The following is a 17593-nucleotide window of genomic DNA, read 5'->3' as shown; positions in this document are numbered from 1 at the left end:
TTTAATATTATATGTAGTGTGATTTTATTAATGTATGTGAGAAAGCATAGTTGTGCCTCCTCAGCTGAAAATAATGTAAAATTACTTGTAGAATTTGACCCATAAACGCCTGTGCTGTGCAGATAATTTCTATAAATATAAACCTTATAATCGAATGCATAATTTATTGCTTATGTTAACGTATAGCCAGGTATCTTTTCTAGACATCCGAGAAGTGTGTCATATCTGTTTTTATTTAGACAGCGGCATGACACAGTGAGCAAGAGGTCTAGTTTCAAAACCTCCCCGACAGCAGGAATTGTCTTTGTTGAAATGCCCTCAGGCGATATTGACTCATCCACCAACTCTGTGTGCTCTCTATAGCTAATCCTGCTCTTTGTTCTCCTGGAGGGGGAACTCTGTCGTGGATCAATAAATCATCACAAAAATAAGTCTGATTCTGAAGTTGAGCTGAAACTTCTCAAACAAAGAAAACACATATTGAGGTTTTTTGGAGCTCAGGGTAGACTCACTGCACTCAGGTGATGCTGAAGCTGGCAGACAACTTCATGAAAGGCTCACAAACTTGATTTCAGGACAGATGTGGATTAAAAGAAGCCAAACAGTAAAGTGAGACTGGCATCGATCTGCATCTGAGGATGAAAATTAACTGACACTTATCATATTGTATAGTTTACTGTGTCTGAAAGCTAATTTAATGTAAACGAACGTGATGCCGCTGCACCTGTTTAAAGTTTTACATAAGACCTCCAGTAAATACCTGGCGTCTGTGAAGATTTCAATGGTAATCAGCGGATAACGTATTTCATTTATTTATGGTGAGTGGGATTGGATCCCCCATAACTGTATTTTCAGTCTTACAGTGTTCTGGAGAAATCCACCATTAGATGGTCGTTAGAAATGGATGGATGGATGTTGTCCTTCCAAAATTTTGAGATACAAACAGAAATTTACAGAAGCAGTAAGACAACTCATAAAAGCACAGGTTTATCATCCTCTGAGCGTAGTGTTCAGCCCACAATCAGCTTCGCAGATATGCTGAATATGTAAGTTGCACTAATTAAGCTTCTTAAGCCTGTTTATAGTTCCTGCTCGGCTGCAAGCTGCTTTGCAAGCCACCTCCAAAAAAGATCCTCCTTTTGATGCGATGTTTTATTGTTGCCGTCCCTGTTTTATGCTTCCCATTTATGCATGCTTTTGGTTACCATGGCAACTCCAAACTGGGAGCCCAGTTCAGTCGTCACCTTAAAATTGTAAATTAACCTCACTGGTAACCCATTTGAACAAAATACAACTTAGTGTTACTAAAAGCCTGAGACGAGGAGATTATTGACTGACCACTTTCCCAAAGCATTCCTTTCTACCTTTGCATTAAAACTCTTACTGGACGATGCTAACAGCAACAAATGAAAACACCTGGGTTGGTGACAGCTATCTTAAGTGTAACAGTTAGTTGGTGGATACTTCCTAAACTGTAAATAAACTTTTACTTTGAAGGACATCAAGGTCTCAACAGAACGTACCAAATGTAGAAGTGCAGATACTAATTTAATGATTTCAGTCAGCTTGAACATCTATTATGGAGAACACAGACAGAGAAACATAAAGGGTAAAAAATGAGCTTGTTGTAGACATGTGACTTTGCCTGTGAAAAAATGAATATGAACATAAGTTAGAATAGTTTCTATTGAGAGCTCCAATAGATTTTGTTGTTTAATTCAATTATCGAGCTATAAGCAAATATTAGATGGTTCATGTCCAAGCCGTAGAGAGCATAAAGGTGGTGTAAAAGTGGAATTTAGTGAATAAATATAATCGTCATTAACATGAAATCATTATCATCATTAAATTAAGATAAATAAACACCACTCGAATAAAGAAATCCAGAAATGACAGAAATGACATGTGGGATGACGGCAACACCTGAACAGGAGCTCCGACCGCATTCGGTTTCAGAGGACGTGTGAGGACGTCCCAGAACTGAAGTAAAGCAACAAATATAAATTAGAGTACATGGAAATGTCTTCTCTGGGCTTTAATGTTTCCCACAGAGATAATGTTAAACTATTTGAAATTCATTTTGATTAATTTGATGTGTGTGTTTGTTACTTTTCAGCCTGGAGACTCTCCTCACATGCTGTCCATCCCAGTGACCTGGGTGAAAGAGGGAGGCATGGTGCGACTCGATAAAAAGTACCTGCAGACAGACTTCAAAGGAGTCAGCACTGATAACATTGTCTACAGCATCCTCCCCTCAGAGGGCCAACCCAAATATGGTACCTTAACACTCAGTGACACTTTCCTTTAATATTTCCAAACAAGCTGTTTTATCTGCTGAATGATTCTAATATTGTAGATTTTCCAACAGTTAGTGCATAATTAATTTCAAATTTAATTTCTAAACTTTATTAAACATAAATTTTAACTCTAATTTTGCTTTTAAGGTAAATATAACATCTTACTCATCTTCTCCGTCCAGGTGAGGTGTTGCTGGTGTCCATGCCGGCTGACGGCCCCCCAGAGGGTTGGCTTCCCTCGCTAACAGATGACCGCAGCTTTACAGCAACGACTTCCTTCACGCAGCAAGACGTGAACGACGGTGCGGTCTGGTACCGCCACTTTGGCACCGGCAGCAGCGGTGACTCCTTCCTGTTCCAGGTCAGTGCTGATGCACCCTGTCCACAGAGGACCAGTTTCACACATGCCTTTGTTTTGGCTCCTGGCAGCTGAGATGAAAAGATTGTTTGAGTTTAAAGCATTTTACACATTTATACAGGTGACAGATTAAAGGAACAAACCTCTAACTCCTGCAGGGAGAGCATACAGCTCTATTAAAGCTCTATCCACAGTGTCTTATTGTTTTGTATACAAAACTGAAACAAAGAAAGCTGCATTATCCAGCACAGTTAAAGGACTGTATAAAGCAGCTGAGTTGCTGCACCGAACCCAGTTTAAGGCAAATAGGGATTATTTTTGAACTGAACTGTGGGGGTTGAGATATTTTTGCCACTGACTTTGTGCTAATACCACTGCAAGGTATCAATATTCTCCAAAACCCGATAAAAGAAAATGAATACGAACTGCGCCGTGAGATGAAACTTCAGGGGGATAAGAAATAAGAAATGGAGATGATGACATGCTCACATTTTGCCACATTTTTCTTGTAATATTTTTGCTTTTGTGGCCTTGTTCTCTGTTGTGTTTCTCTGTGTTTATCTCTTCTCTCCTTTGGAAACCAAAAGTCTCCAACCTTTCCAACATCTCTCCCTCCAGCTCGTCTTTCACCACTTACCGCCTCTGCTCTTCTCTTCTTTATTCTTGTAACCGTTTGAGACTGTGTGGTTTATAGGATGCTATAAAAATATTCTTTGCTTTTTATTTGAGAAAGTACAGCCTGCTTATCATTCAGCATTTGTTTTATGCACCAAACACTCCACTACTGGTTTAGTGTCTGTTAATGCAGCCGGCATTTTGGCTGGATTTATGCCTCCTGGTTTGTTTTCCTCTTTCCTCGTTCCAGTTTTCCACTGCAGATTTCTTCCCCCTCTTTTCAAACTTTCCGTGTGAAGCATAGGCACTTAAAATCCTCCCATAGTGGCCTATCTCGATTAGCGTTAATGACACCAAATTACACTAAAATTGTTTTCAAATTCAAGACAATTGCACTAAAACCGATGGCGCATTCATCACACCACGGTTAGAGTGTTTTCACGCCAGCCTCGGCTTCACATCACCTCCATTAGAAAAACAAAAGAGGCAGCCAAAAGCTTGTAGCTACATCTAATCATCCCTCACACTCCGTCCAACCCCTCACATTTTGGCTTCATCCATCAGAGTAGATGCATTTCAATTTACACAGTGCTCAATTCAAATTAAATTCGAAAGTGTCTCATCATTTCTCCGGGAAGTGGTGAAGACGTGACATAGAGAAGCGAAACCCATCATTGGTGCGGTTTGTTAAAGGTAACGATTAAACTTGACGGCTTGTCAGGGTGGTATTATTGTCCTCCTCTGAATTTTTATCCAAAGCATGCGATGCCTTCTTGGAATGGGTTGATTTGAAATTCACTTTGGTTCTGCAACTCTGGGCTCTGCAGCAGAACAGAGGGTGCTCAGCAGCATTCTGCACATAAATCATAAACCACATTCAAACCAGAGGGATCGGGATCTGTGCCCCTGCAACTTTTTTCTCTCATGCTTGACTTTTATGTTGTTGTTTGGAAGCTGAGGAGTATCTTAAGTGGTTTATCAGGTTTGTTAATGGGAAGATAACAGACAGCTATGTTACAATCACAGAAAGTAGACAGCTCCAAAAACAATTTAAAAGATTTATTGACAAGTTATTTATCTTTCTTTAAGCAGGAAAATATGACTGTTGAGATTAAAAGAAAAAAAAGAAAAGTGTGCAGCAGTACAGTCAATAGTTGTTGCATAAACTAAATACATACACAGATACACACAGTTTCAGAAACCAGGGATCGAACTGCCTGCACTAAATGTCTACGCCCCCTCCTGTGGGTGCTGGCCTGACAGATCTGGCTCCAGGTGAGGTCCCAGTAGCCCTGTCTCATGCACAGTACAGGATTATAAATCAGTTATAATCAGAGGCCATTTGAAGTCATGCAAATTTCAACGCATTTTTCCAAATTCAGCTCAAATTTAAGTACAAACATAAGGAACGAGTCTCGGGACTGAAGACAGTAACTTGTCCATATTTCACACTTGAATGATTGCTCAATTGTATGTTTAAATTCAATGCGGAGCCACTGAGTCACCATTTAATCATTCTCAGGGAAAGTTAAGTCATTTTCAATAAGGACAAATCCTTTGATTTTGAGAAACAGTCACACGGGCTGCAAATGTTTTAATGTGAGGATGTGGAGAAATTGTGAAATGACTCATACAGAGAGACTCATCCACATCCATCACCCGAAATACTCAATCTAAAGGACAAAGGTTAAAGCGCTTGTCATTATTATACGCTGAGCAGAGAGGGGAAATTCATTTTTCTTTTACATCATCTTTTTCTTTTGTATAAAACTAAAAGATTTAAGACAATATGTGAATAAAACGCAAGGAAAGTGCATGTTTTAAGAAAATATTAGATAATTATTAGAACTACAACATTATACTAGAAGATGTTGATTGATGAGAACCAGGTTGTAGAAAATCAATTTTAACTCTCAGACTAAAGTTACAATAAAGTGAAACAAATAAAGAGAAACTGTAACAGTAAATCTGCCAATTTCATGTGAAGCTACAAATGAGCCTGCAAGACATTCCTGATTTTATCAATGCCAATTGTCACTTTATTTCAAATATTTTGTCTTCCTGTGTGCTCTTGTGCCTTGTTTTCTATTCTTTTCTTTCATGACCCACTCCACTGAGGAAAATCCTGGAAAACACCCTGCTTACCTTACCGTTCTCTTTTAACTGACACAAATGGGGTTTTTTCCCCATGTTGATGTTTTGATGTGTATTCCCGTTGGATGGTGGTCCTAAATTTTATTTAAAGTGGTATTAAAAGGTCTCAGAAGTCTTACATTTAACGTGTAGCAGTCCTGCAGTATTCTGGCAGCGATAAAGCTGCTGAACCTTTCTTTGGAAGTCTCATGGATTGGATTTTAAACCTTATGAAGATTATAAAATAGGGTATGTCTTTTTATGTTGAAGCAAATCAACATGATCAATAATTTTCTGCAGCAGCACCAGCTTCAATAAATCCAGCTGACTGCCTCTCATGACAACACATTACTTGTGATTGGTGCCGCTGACTCCAGGCTTCATGCTGCTCCTACATTACTTCTGACTGACAAAGCTGACTACAGGTTCTTGAACTTTCCTTCCTGCAAATGCCACTGATGTGACAGGAACAAGCTGCAGCAGAATAAGTAAGTGGGGACAGAAATTGGCTTTTAGAATGAACAGCCAAGGCTTCTGCCTCTGCATGTCTATCAGGGGACTAAACAATTTATGGCTACATACGTTAGAGGGCTCGAGTAAGACAACAGTGCATTCGCTTAAAAGTTTTCAAAAGTGTTGCGTCAGCAGACAGGAAGAGAGCTAAATTTCAAATCTGGTTTTGTTCCAGTGAAGAACACAGAGACGATTATCATCTTTCTCTATGCAGCAATTCAATTAGGATAATCTTAAATTCTAATTAAAACGATCAGCTGCTTCATAAACACGCAGAGAGGTCAAAGGTTATAGACTGAACTGACTAACAAAGACACAGATACTTATACATAAAGTACTGTAATTAAATACCAAAAGTAAGGGACAGATTTCAACACAGTGAGCTGTAATATAATTTTAATAATTCAAAAAGTATACCAACAGCGACTCGAGCATCAAAGTGGCCAAGCCTCTAACTCCAGTTTTCATATGGATGACCTTTAGTTTTGAAAGGATATTAAAGAGAGAGAGAGTCAGGGGGAATGACGCACAGAAAATGGTCCAGGGAAGACTTGTGCATCAGGCCTTTGCAGGCTTTGAGCATGTGGGTTATCTGTTCTCAACCAGGTGAGCTAGAGCAGCGCCTACAACTGTTTCATTCCACTGTCAGTTTGAACATTTAATATGGGAGCCAGCCTAAAGTGGACATGAGAGGAAGTCCAGTACATGCAGTACCTGGCATATTCATGGCATATATATATTGAGATATAGATATATTTATAAATAGATAGATCTTACAAAGGTCCATTGGGTTTCCGGACCGGCAATCCATGGAATTACCAAAAATAGAGAGGGGATAGCTTAACGTGTGAAACAGGACAAGCCTGCCGTGTAATCCATTTATTTCAACAAAGTAACTGTATTCTAATTATCACCTGTTTAACGGTAACTGTAACGGAATACAGTTACTAATTTTTTGTATTTTACACACGTAACGCTGATACGTAAATTCCGTTACTCCCCAACACTGTACATATATGACATTAAATAAAACCCAAGGATGCAAAATCACCAAAGCATAGATTAAAATGTTACCATATAACATATTAAACAAACATCAAATATCTCTTTAAAACTAAAATGCAAACGCAGAAACAAAATGACTAAAACACAGACAATAATGCTGAACCACTTTTCATTTTGCTTAGCCGAAAAAAAAAATTATACAAAAGTCAAATAAGTGCAAATGTAATCACAAGTACACTTACTACACCACAGAGTAAATATCTCTGACATCACACATCCTAAACCAGATCTTTAGCCTGAAGTTTTAAAGTTTGTATTCATCAATGCAACAACATGATTGGCTCCTACGTTTCTTGGTTCAGCTGCTGATTGGCTCTCAGACGTGGAATGACCACCATCTTCAGCATTTCAGGATTTCCCCTCAGATTTCTTTTCAGGCTTCTTTGACTGTTTTATAAAGTCTGTGATACACGGGTGTTATTCCAAGTTATTATTTTACCCACTGAATATTTTCCTTGCAACACAAACAGTAACTGCACGTGAGGTGACATTTCCACAGTTTTTCAGTAAGAGAGATGACAAATTATTTTTAATTTGTAAGCAATTAGTTTAAGTTTTTACTTCACAGACACATCAGCCTGAAGCATATGTTGAGAAACAGAACAGCTGTCCACTGCTGTCAACACAAAGAGCAACATGCTCCTTAACAAAAACCCTCAGAGGCTCCATCTGCGTCCTTTTTTAAAAGTCTTGAAACACGTTTAGTGTGGATTTCAGAACATCGTTTAAGAGCAAACAGCAGTGGTGTGGCTTCAGAGTAATAACTGCTCCAATGCTGAAAGAAAAACTAAAACACGAGCTGAATTTTACTCAGATCGACGTCTCTTTTTTAATATTCTCACGGTGTAGGCAGTGATTTATGAAAAGAAGCACACTGAGTCTCTGTGGCTCGTTCCTGCAGTGCAGCCTGATGCCAGGCTCATTTTATGTTCCTGTTCAGTTATTAGACTGCAGCTTGTTTTCATCAAAGCGGTTGTGTCTTACTTCTGGTGGTTCTCAGGAGTATGTCATCAGCTGTGTCACTCAGAAATTAATTATAATATGCCTTTGCAGTGGAAAAACAAGACATTTTTTCAGCTGGTATGCTGCAGATTGAGACTTAAGGCTTCAAGCCTTACAGTGAGCAGAGGAGCTAAGGATGCTGAGGTGGATGGAGTTTGTTGAAGATGCGGCTCTCATATAGGAGGCTGTGTACCTGTTTGTCTGTGCAGGTTTCCACAGAGGCAGAACCAGTCGTTCAGAGCGATGCTCAGACCTTCACCATAGGAGTCATGCCTCAGATCCCAGGATTCCCACAGCTGGCCCCCGACTGCGACCTACAGATCACGGTGAGAGGAAAAACAAGCAAAAAGACACCATGATGGAAGCCATGACATGCTGTATGAAAGTCTTAGAAAACAATGGCTTCAACAACAGATGATGTTGTTATTGTCAATTATACAGCTACTATAATGCACATTCTTTTTTTTAGTTTACTCTGTAGACCCATTTATTGTATTATTTTCAGCTTTTTACATGAAAATGTCATATTTAGATTTTCACCTCTTAAGCCACTTTATTTTATTATTCACTGTTTTGACTGCTGTAACACAGTAAAATACATTTTTTCCTTATTTTGCACTAAACTACATGATTATTTGTGAAAACTCAGCAATAGTTTTGACTGTGAATAACCATCAGTTGATCTTTTTTGGTTTCTAGTCTGAAGTAAAAAACAGATCCGAAGTCAAAGTCACGTTACTGTCAGCTGCACGTCCTCAGACATCACCCTGACATCCTTTCTGTATGTTTTCCTGTTAAACAAACCCCCCAAAAATGTTGCTTTTGAGAAGATTAAGAACCTTATGAGAAGATGCTCAGCGACCAGAGAGACTGGTGACCTTTCACCCTGAAATCTGTTTCTCATTCCACTGAGCTGAGTGACCTTGACCAGGTAGCACCAAAGGTTTATAATGCTGACAGCAGAGGGCAGAGAGGTCACCATCTGACCAATCAGAAAGAATTTATACATAAATAAATGTGCAGTCTGCTGTATATTGTTCATTGGATGTAGGTTCAGCTACAGAAATGTTGACTGGGGAGATAATTCAGCAAAATCCATGTTTAAAACTCGACTGTGTAAAGTCTCGTACTCGACACAGCGTTGATTAAAAAAGGAGACATTAGAGTGGCTGCAAGAATTAGCGACTCGGACGGCATATTAGAGCTTTTGAAGGTAATAAGAAAATGTAAGTGGTCTGGGGAGTGCTTGTAGTTTTTGGAGGGGAAAAAACCTTCAGATTTTGAGATTAAAGTAATAAATTTGTGAGGGGAAAAATGACAGGATGTTTAAGAGAATAAAACTCATAAATATGTGAGTTTTTTTCTTGTACATTTGTAAGAGAAAACTTCAGAAATTTTAAAGAAAGGAGCTCATAAATTTACAAGAGAAAAGATCACAGTGAGGTTGAGAAAATGAATTTATGAGCAAAAAATTATTTATGATAAATGGAATGAATTCACATATTTCAACTTCTGGGACCAATAAATCATACAAATCATTTCTAAACACCAACAGCGCTCTTTTCAACCACATTATTTCAGCCACAACATCAAATCACCAACTCGCTTTCATTGTGGCGAGTTGGTGTAAGTCCACGATGGAGTCGTCCTCCATCAGGGTGTGAGACGAGCATGTGGGGAATATCTATAAAGTGCAAATCCAAAAAAACGTAACATCAATATTTAAGATTGATTTTATTTATGAGGAGAGAAAAACACAAATTTATAAGAAGAAACTTACAAATTAGTCCAAGAATTCCCACTAATAGAGTGCAGTGTCACCAAAATGACCACACACATCCAGGTTATCCTGTTAGTCACACAACAATTAGTTACAATTACAATTCGTTTGTTAAGTATTCCTCTGAATAATTCGGGGGTTTTTTAAATTGTGAAGTGGCTTTGGTGACATTATGCTGTATTAGTGGGTTTGTTTTGACACATTTTTGAGTTTCACTGTGAAAAGGGAGCAGCCAAAAGTTTTTTCTTGCATCTTACAATTTTTTTTAGTTTTTTTCCTGGTGAAATGCTTTCGATCCTAAAGAGACTCCTTCTTATGTTTGTGGTTGTTTTCTGTTGATTTCTGCCTAGAAATAGAGGATATAGAAGCTTATGTTTACCTCGTTTCTCACCTTAACGTGTGTGTGTGTGTGTGTGTGTGTGTGTGTGTGTAGGCTCTGGAGGATCAGGTGACAGAGATAACGTCTTCAGCGCTGTCCTTCGTCGACTCTGAGACTCCCAGCAAGAAGCTCATCTACAGTATCACCAAACCTCTACCATCGGGACAAGGTCAGCCACACACACACACACGCACACACACACACGTGCAGCTTTTCCCTCATAATGTGGAAAAGATTAAAAGGATTAAAATCTAACTCCTGTCAGGGGGTAGGAGCCTTATAACTAGATACAGTGGGTAGGTTTCTGAGTTCATGTTTGATTTTCAGCTCAGAGCTGGAGAGGGAGAAGTTAAAGTGTCAAGAAGTTATACTGTTCCTCATTAATTATCACTTAAATAGTCACAAGTCGGGTGCTGTTAATCCACAATTTGGTGGGATGGAGCGGTGCAATGAGGCAAAGGTTTCTTCCTGTTTTTTGGGGGGGTTGTTATAAAACTGGAAAACTCTTTGCATCCAGAACATCTGTGGAAAAATGCAAATAGAGATGAACTGCTCTGTGCCATATTCGACTGTAGATAGACACCTTACAGCCAAATTTTGGTCAGACACATAATCCACATGGTAGTGCTGTCATATCAAAATTAGACATGATTAGACCAAATTATGTGTCACAGAAAATGAGCCAATTTACCGAGGCTGCAAAAACATAACCAAACACACGTGAAATGCACAGAGAGACAGAGTAAAAGGTTCCTTAGCAAAGCATACTGGGAAGCCTGGACTGTGTATGCACACAGAAGGCTGATTAGTGATAAGCCACAGCTGGGGAATGAGACACAGGCACAAACAATCAGGACACGAATGAAAACCCAAATCAACACAAGAGGAAACTAGCTGTCCGAATAAAACAGGAAGAGAGTTACGACCCCAACTGAAACAAAAAGACACTGAAATACAAACGAACTAACTGAGGGGGAGAATGCAGAAATTGAAGAATTCACAACTACCCCAACACATGAAGCAGAACTTCATAATCCAGGCACACTAAAGCTCAGAATACTAGAATAACAATGAATCAAAACACGAGCCTGCAAAACAGAAATGTGATGACCAAAACCACAAAAAATGAAATTTAGTATTGATGAGAATAAACCAAAAATGTAAAGCAGCTGTGAGAATGGACAGAAAACTACAGAAAATCATGAGAGGAAGCACCAAGGCTCACAGTTTATACCTGAGATGTGCAAATAGGTACAGAGAACAGGAGTTTTATACTTGTCTGGAAGTCTTACATTATCTAAAATGAGGGCAGTACAGTCATATCTTTTGGTATTAGAGGATAACAGAGCACTGCAGACAATCTTGTCTTGTTCTTTCTGAGTAAGGCATTACTTCTTGTTAATTTCTTGTTTGCAGAGGCATCAAATATTTGCTGAGGAGTTGAAATGTTGTCACATTTTATTATTGGTACATAATGCATGAGTCTTGTTACAGAGTTATTTGTACCTCGTTAGAAGAAAACGTTACTTTCCTGCAGGTTGAGACCTCGCAGTGCTCAGTGGAAGTTACTCTAGGGAGGCTATCAGGACATCACATCCATGTTTGTTTATCACACGGTTAATTTGTCGTTTGATCAAAGAAGTAGGTTAAAATGTACAACTGATCGTGTTTGTTTAAGACTTGTCACCCAAAATATTCCTTTAAAATGTTGACCTTTATTTCATCTTGTGTTTAATAACGAGGAACGGGGAAAAGAGGAACAAAGTACATGCAGATCATGTTACGACACACTTCTCTTGTAATGTGTCCAAATTAGTCTCCAAGAAAGTCATTTTCCCTAGAGTGGTTTTAGCTTTGGATAGTGGCATCCTTCCAATCCCATTTTCTGCCAATTATCCGGATCAGTTTGCAGGGATAGCAGTCAAAGCAGAGATACCCGCACCTCCCTCTCACCAGGCACCTCCTCTAGCTGCTCGGGGGGATATCCAGCCAGCTGAGAGATGCAATCTCTCCGTTGCCTGAAGCACCTCATCCAAGAGGCTGGACCACCTGAACCACCTCAGCTGGCTGTTTTCGATGTGGAGCAGCAGCTCTGATCTCTACCAGCAGTCTTGGTTTTGTTCCCAGCTCGCAACAGTAGGCGAGCGTTGCAGTGTACATGGACCAGTACATCAACACAGACTCGTACTGCAGCCATATCATTTATATCACACCTGGATCTGTGGTCATATGACCTGATGTGGTTTAAGTGGCCTCGTTTCAGTTTCACCAAGTGAACCAACTGTGTAAAGGCTTATTGAATGTGTTACCCACCAACCTCAGTGTTTAACTCACTATTATAAAGGCTAATCCAGATATAATTTAGTGTGTTACAGCACAAGTGTTGTATACTTTAGAATGAACAGTAGTATATTAGATCATAATTTATGTGTAAGGAGCCTTATGAGGCCACAACTGTGTTTGTTCCCGTTCTAATAAAGAGCATATAAAGTGCACCTTGTTACATTTTATTAGTGTATAATAAAATAAAGTGAGACTACAAAGTTTAGGAAGGGGGCTCATGTTCTGCAGAGCACTTAGCTGTAATGACTGGCTCAAGAGTTTGGCTTTTCCCAGCTTGGAGTCGCAGAAACTACCAACCGTCTGCTGCCAAGTCTGCTTCAGTAGCGTCGCCGCCCTCCAAAATAATTTCATTACCGTCTTTCCGTGTATAAGGATGAGCATTGCTTTCATTTTTGCAGAATTTAATGTGCCGTTCAGACATTCATTTCATCGCTGGACCATCTGTCAGAGTGCTGCATCATTTTCAGCTCTCTTTCTAATGAAAGAGAAAAGCGATTTACAATGGGTCATATTCATCAGCTAATGGACTGATAAATTTGTGTGTAGACTTTTTGAACGGAGCCAAACAGAAGGAGGAGGAAAACTTCTGTTTTTGTGGGAAAATTTTTCATGATTTTTTTTAGTTTTTTTAAAAACCCTGAAAGTTTTAGTTCTTTTTAGTTAAATGACAGCATATTGGTCAAAATAAGTTTGAAGTTTCCGGTTTTCTGTAAGAATAAAGTTGGAAGTTAAAGGATTTCACCAAACATTTTCAGAGGGAAGAGCTGTTTGGGAGAAATTAGCATCCTTATTGTTTCAATTAAAGCATGGCATGCAGCTTTCCTTTACTACAAGGTAGCTAACAGTCTTCTAACAAAGTCTTATAAGACAGTTTAGCGCACTGGTTGAGCAGATGATCATATGGGCTGGACTCTGACCCACTGCTCTTTATTATGCATCTTTCCCTCCTCTATCTGCCATTTTTCCTCTCTTACTATCAAAGGCAAAAATGCCCCCAAAATATATCTTTAATAAGACTGATGAAATTGAAATTGGCACATTTCTAACACTGAACTATAATCTTGCCAAGAACGCTAAAGGCTGGTAAAGGGTCATTCACTCTAACTTTTTTTTTCTTTAAATTTAAGGCTTTTATCTTTAATAGTTTTTGTGATATTCTTGTTTAAATGTTGCCTCAGACTCCAATGTGCAAAAACCTCCTGGGTACCTCGTATCTGAGGTATTTGGGGCATGTCCGGCTGGGAGGAGACCCCGGGGCGAGAACACAGGCTTGGGAACATCTCAGTGTCCTCTGAGAGGCGCTGGCAGAGATGAACTGGGGAGAGGGACGTCACAGCATCTTTGCTCAGCCCCTGTGACCTCACATCCTGTATTTCTTTATTTCCGATATTAACGTTTTGTTTTTCTGCTTGGCCTTAACATCTTACTTCCAGCCTTATTCTCAGCATCTTTAGTGACCCGGTCAGCTCTCTGTACTGTTTCACTTGCTACACGCTCAAACAAAATCTCATCATGTGCTGATTTTTTTGTTTCCAGGGACCATCGAGCATCGGGACAGGCCATACACACACGTGCTACATTTCACTCAGGCTGATGTGAATAACGGCAAGATCATCTACAGACCACCGCAGGCTCCATCACACCTCCAGGAGCTCTACCAGTACTCCTTCACCGGTAAGATGTTACTCACACTTCACCTCCAGCTCCTTCATGCACCAGATCAGCCAGATGTACTTAGTTCAGAGACCTGTCACTGAATTACACTGTTTTACCTCTTTGATTGTTGTCCTTGTTTTTGTTTAAACTATCTGTCGATTAGTTTTTCTGAAAAATCAAACATAACTCATGTCAAGCAGCTGACATGAGTTATTTTAAACTTTGCCCGCTACAAGAAGGAGTGATCTCAGCTTTATAACACAAGAGCTGAAGTTTATCTAATCTCAGCATGGCGTCCACTGTCACTCACTGTGCTGTTTATTAAAAGCGCACAGCACTCATTGCACTTTAATATTTAATATATGAAAAATAATAAGTCTCACTTCACTGGTTCAGTTTGTTGTTGTTTGTCTATCACTCCATTATAGAGCTTTGACTAAGTAAACCAAATGCTCATGTTGTAAAAACGAAGCTTGTAACTAAAATAAAGGGTTTGAATAGTCTTATCCACTGACAGACCATAAATTGCACCAAGGTTCAATAATCATTTGCCATTAGCAGCATCCACACGTCGTATCAGGCCGACTGCAGAGCCTGAGGGTCACACAGGTGCTATCAGTAAACAGTCAGTGTCAAGTCTGAGTGTTTTTGATTTAAAAAAACAACTCTCTCCCAGAGCTGGATTCTTCCATCATCTCCCTCCTTTTCACCTGGATGCGTCTGATAAAATCGTCACTCTGGGCTAAAACCATGACAGTCCACTTTCTGGTCATTAATTTGAGACTTTAATCTCTAATTATATTACACCTTTTTGTTATAAATTGTGACTTTGCCCCACTCAGAGTGGACCTCGTCTACACTGGCTAACTGTTAGATGTAAAAACAGATATCCTAACAGCTTTTAAAGCCTTACATGGCTTTAATAGTTTGTCTAATTACATTTGAGCTTCTGAAAATGGGAGACTGTGTGTAAAAATTGTTAAACCCCTCAAATCTGAAATCCTGAACTTCAATCACATATTGATTGCTTGTCCCAAAACAAATGGTCCTAACTGAACGTTTATATTACAGTATTACATGTTAATCATTATTAAAGTTTGAGTAGTCTTTAGTGTTTCTGTCTTTTATTGCCACTCATGATCACATTTATTCTTGCAAAGCTTTTAACAATAAAATTAGCCTCGCATAGTTAGTAATTGAAGAGGTGGATGGGTTGGACGAGGAAGAGCAGAGTTTTAGCATTTCGAAAACTATCAGAGGATGCTAAGACGTTTCCAGAAGCACAGACCTCTGTTTAAAAAGATCTTCCATAATCCGAGATCAAAGCATACTTTTATTTTCTTAATCTGGGTTTATGGCGCTCCAGTGGAAGCTTTGCATCAGTAAATCGTCCTCATTGCCTCTGAGTTTATACAGTATGGGCTTTTCTCTTTAGTGAAGCACGGCGTCACCTCTGCATGAATCCTCTGTTTTTTACTTTTATCGCTTCCTGGCTGTAACTCCTTTCTTTGTTTAACCCCAACAGGCCTGCCGGAGTCGCTGAGCGTTTATTTCACAGGTAAATACTTCATCTTGCTGAATTTAAAAAGTAAGAGGAGGAAGAAGACAAAAGAGAGGCAGTTTGTCTCCTCCTCACCCAGTCCTCTTTCTTCTTCTTCTTTTTTTTACGAGCTCTTCTTTCTCATCTTTTTCATTGTAAATCTTCTCTCAATCCTCACCTCCTCCTCCACACTCCATTTTCTCCTCCCATCTTCTCCCCTCTGCTATCAATTCCTTCTTTTTTATCTTCCCTTCTTCACCTCCTTCAACTTTTCTCTTGTCTTTTCTCTTCTCTCTCCCTCTGTGTCTCCTTTAATTAGTTTCTCTCTCATTTCCACTTTTATTTCAGTTCCTTTCTTAATTATATCGCTTTCCCTTTTCAGTCCTAAAGTTCTCCTTTTCCCCCTTTTCCACCGTTCATTTTAGATTCTTCTCTCTGAATTTCACCTCTCTGTTTTGCTCCTCTCCTGTTTCCTGTTTCCTCTCTCCTCATTTTTGTCTTCCCCATAAATGTTCCTCCCCTTGGATTTTTCCTCACTTCTTATGTTTTTCCTGTTCTATTCATCTTTCTCTCAGCTTTTAAGTTCATCACCCCTCTAATCTCTCCTCTTTTCACACCCAGTGCTTCTCTCCATCCTCTTCTCCTCTTTCGCTCCTTTGCCATTACTACACTGATCCGCTTCAACTAAAGTCTTCAGATCCTTTATGATTCTCTGTTCTCGAACTTTGACCTTGAACCTTAAGATAAAAACAAGGCTTACTGAACATTTGGAAGCGTGCCATCACTCTCTAACTCCACCCCAACAGCAGTCTGTGTTTACAGGTGTCACCAAAGTGTTTTTCACTTTAGTGTCGGCCCTCGGGAGCACACGGTGCTTTCAGCCTCTGCTCCAGTTCAGTCTTAAGTGACTTCTATAGGCCCCTAAAAGAGGAAAAATGACCTTTACCCAAAGCTCAGCTGCAGTTATCAGGACCCTGTTGCTGATCTGCAGCGTAGAAGATAAATTACATATCCCTGAACAGCTGCTGTACGCGCTCAGATATTGTTTTTATATTTAATTTGAGCATTTAAATTTTTTTAGCAGGTTCATACCTCTTCTCTTCTTCATTATGTAATCAGCAGACAAGCCAGTTAACTGATTAGTTACAAGCACACCTTTCATTAGTAATCAGCTTTTGTTAATTACATGCATTTGCTGCTTTCCTCTTTAAATATTTTTTTAGAAATTCATTGTGTGGACCGACAAAAACACTGTGGCAGTTTTCTGGCTTTAATCCGTTCCAAATTATTCATCAGCTCTCAAACTGAGACATTAAGTGGAACTTTCGCTCACTGCGCTGTTTCTGTTCTGTTCTGGTGTTTAACTTTAATGACAGGAGACCTGGAGGCTGAGAAAGAAAGCAGCAATACCGAAAACAAATGCAAAAACAGGCACCGGTCATACATGTGAACGGTAGCGAGCCAAACAAATCTGCAAGGAGTAAACAAAGGAAAATTCCTGGGAAAAATCCAGGAAAGGTCGTACACGAGAAGCTCAAGTGTGAACTCAGAGGAATATAACTAAAAACAGGAGTGCTGGAAGGCTTGGCTAAACAAGGGAAAGATGATCCATCAGCGAGCACAGAGATGCTGCAAATATATAGAATAAATAAATAAGAGTCATAAAGGAAGTAAAGACAACAGTGTGATCAGACTAAGACTTCCAAAATAAAACAGGGAATTGCTTAACAGACACACAACACTGAAGTCCACTTGTGAGTTTAGACTAATTACAGCACAGCTAAACAGCTAAACAGCCCTCCAAAAAGCAATAACACCAGTTTTATTGTATTGAATCTGACAGACAAATGATTGTAATAAGTCTGTATTGCAGCTTAACTCAGTTCAAACAAAGGTCACTCTACTTATACTC

At 39.4% G+C, this 17593-nt stretch overlaps 1 protein-coding gene across 4 annotated transcripts in view; it reads left to right on the top strand.

The window, feature by feature from the left end:
- Positions 1–17593, top strand: part of fras1 (Fraser extracellular matrix complex subunit 1) — a 316636-nt gene that overhangs the window by 232721 nt on the left and 66322 nt on the right. For all 4 annotated transcript variants that reach the window (XM_084946695.1, XM_084946697.1, XM_084946696.1 and 1 more), the window contains 6 exons: positions 2117–2276; positions 2480–2658; positions 8193–8309; positions 10197–10311; positions 14022–14159; positions 15667–15699. In XM_084946695.1, coding sequence (XP_084802821.1) covers positions 2117–2276; positions 2480–2658; positions 8193–8309; positions 10197–10311; positions 14022–14159; positions 15667–15699 — 742 coding nt within the window. The remainder of the gene's footprint in view (positions 1–2116; positions 2277–2479; positions 2659–8192; positions 8310–10196; positions 10312–14021; positions 14160–15666; positions 15700–17593) is intronic.

This window comes from Perissodus microlepis, chromosome 12 (genome assembly GCF_051167445.1).
Source record: "Perissodus microlepis isolate ML-2025 ecotype Zambia chromosome 12, ASM5116744v1, whole genome shotgun sequence".
Lineage (NCBI taxonomy): Eukaryota > Metazoa > Chordata > Actinopteri > Cichliformes > Cichlidae > Perissodus > Perissodus microlepis.
This window is presented reverse-complemented; position numbering and strand designations above follow the sequence as displayed.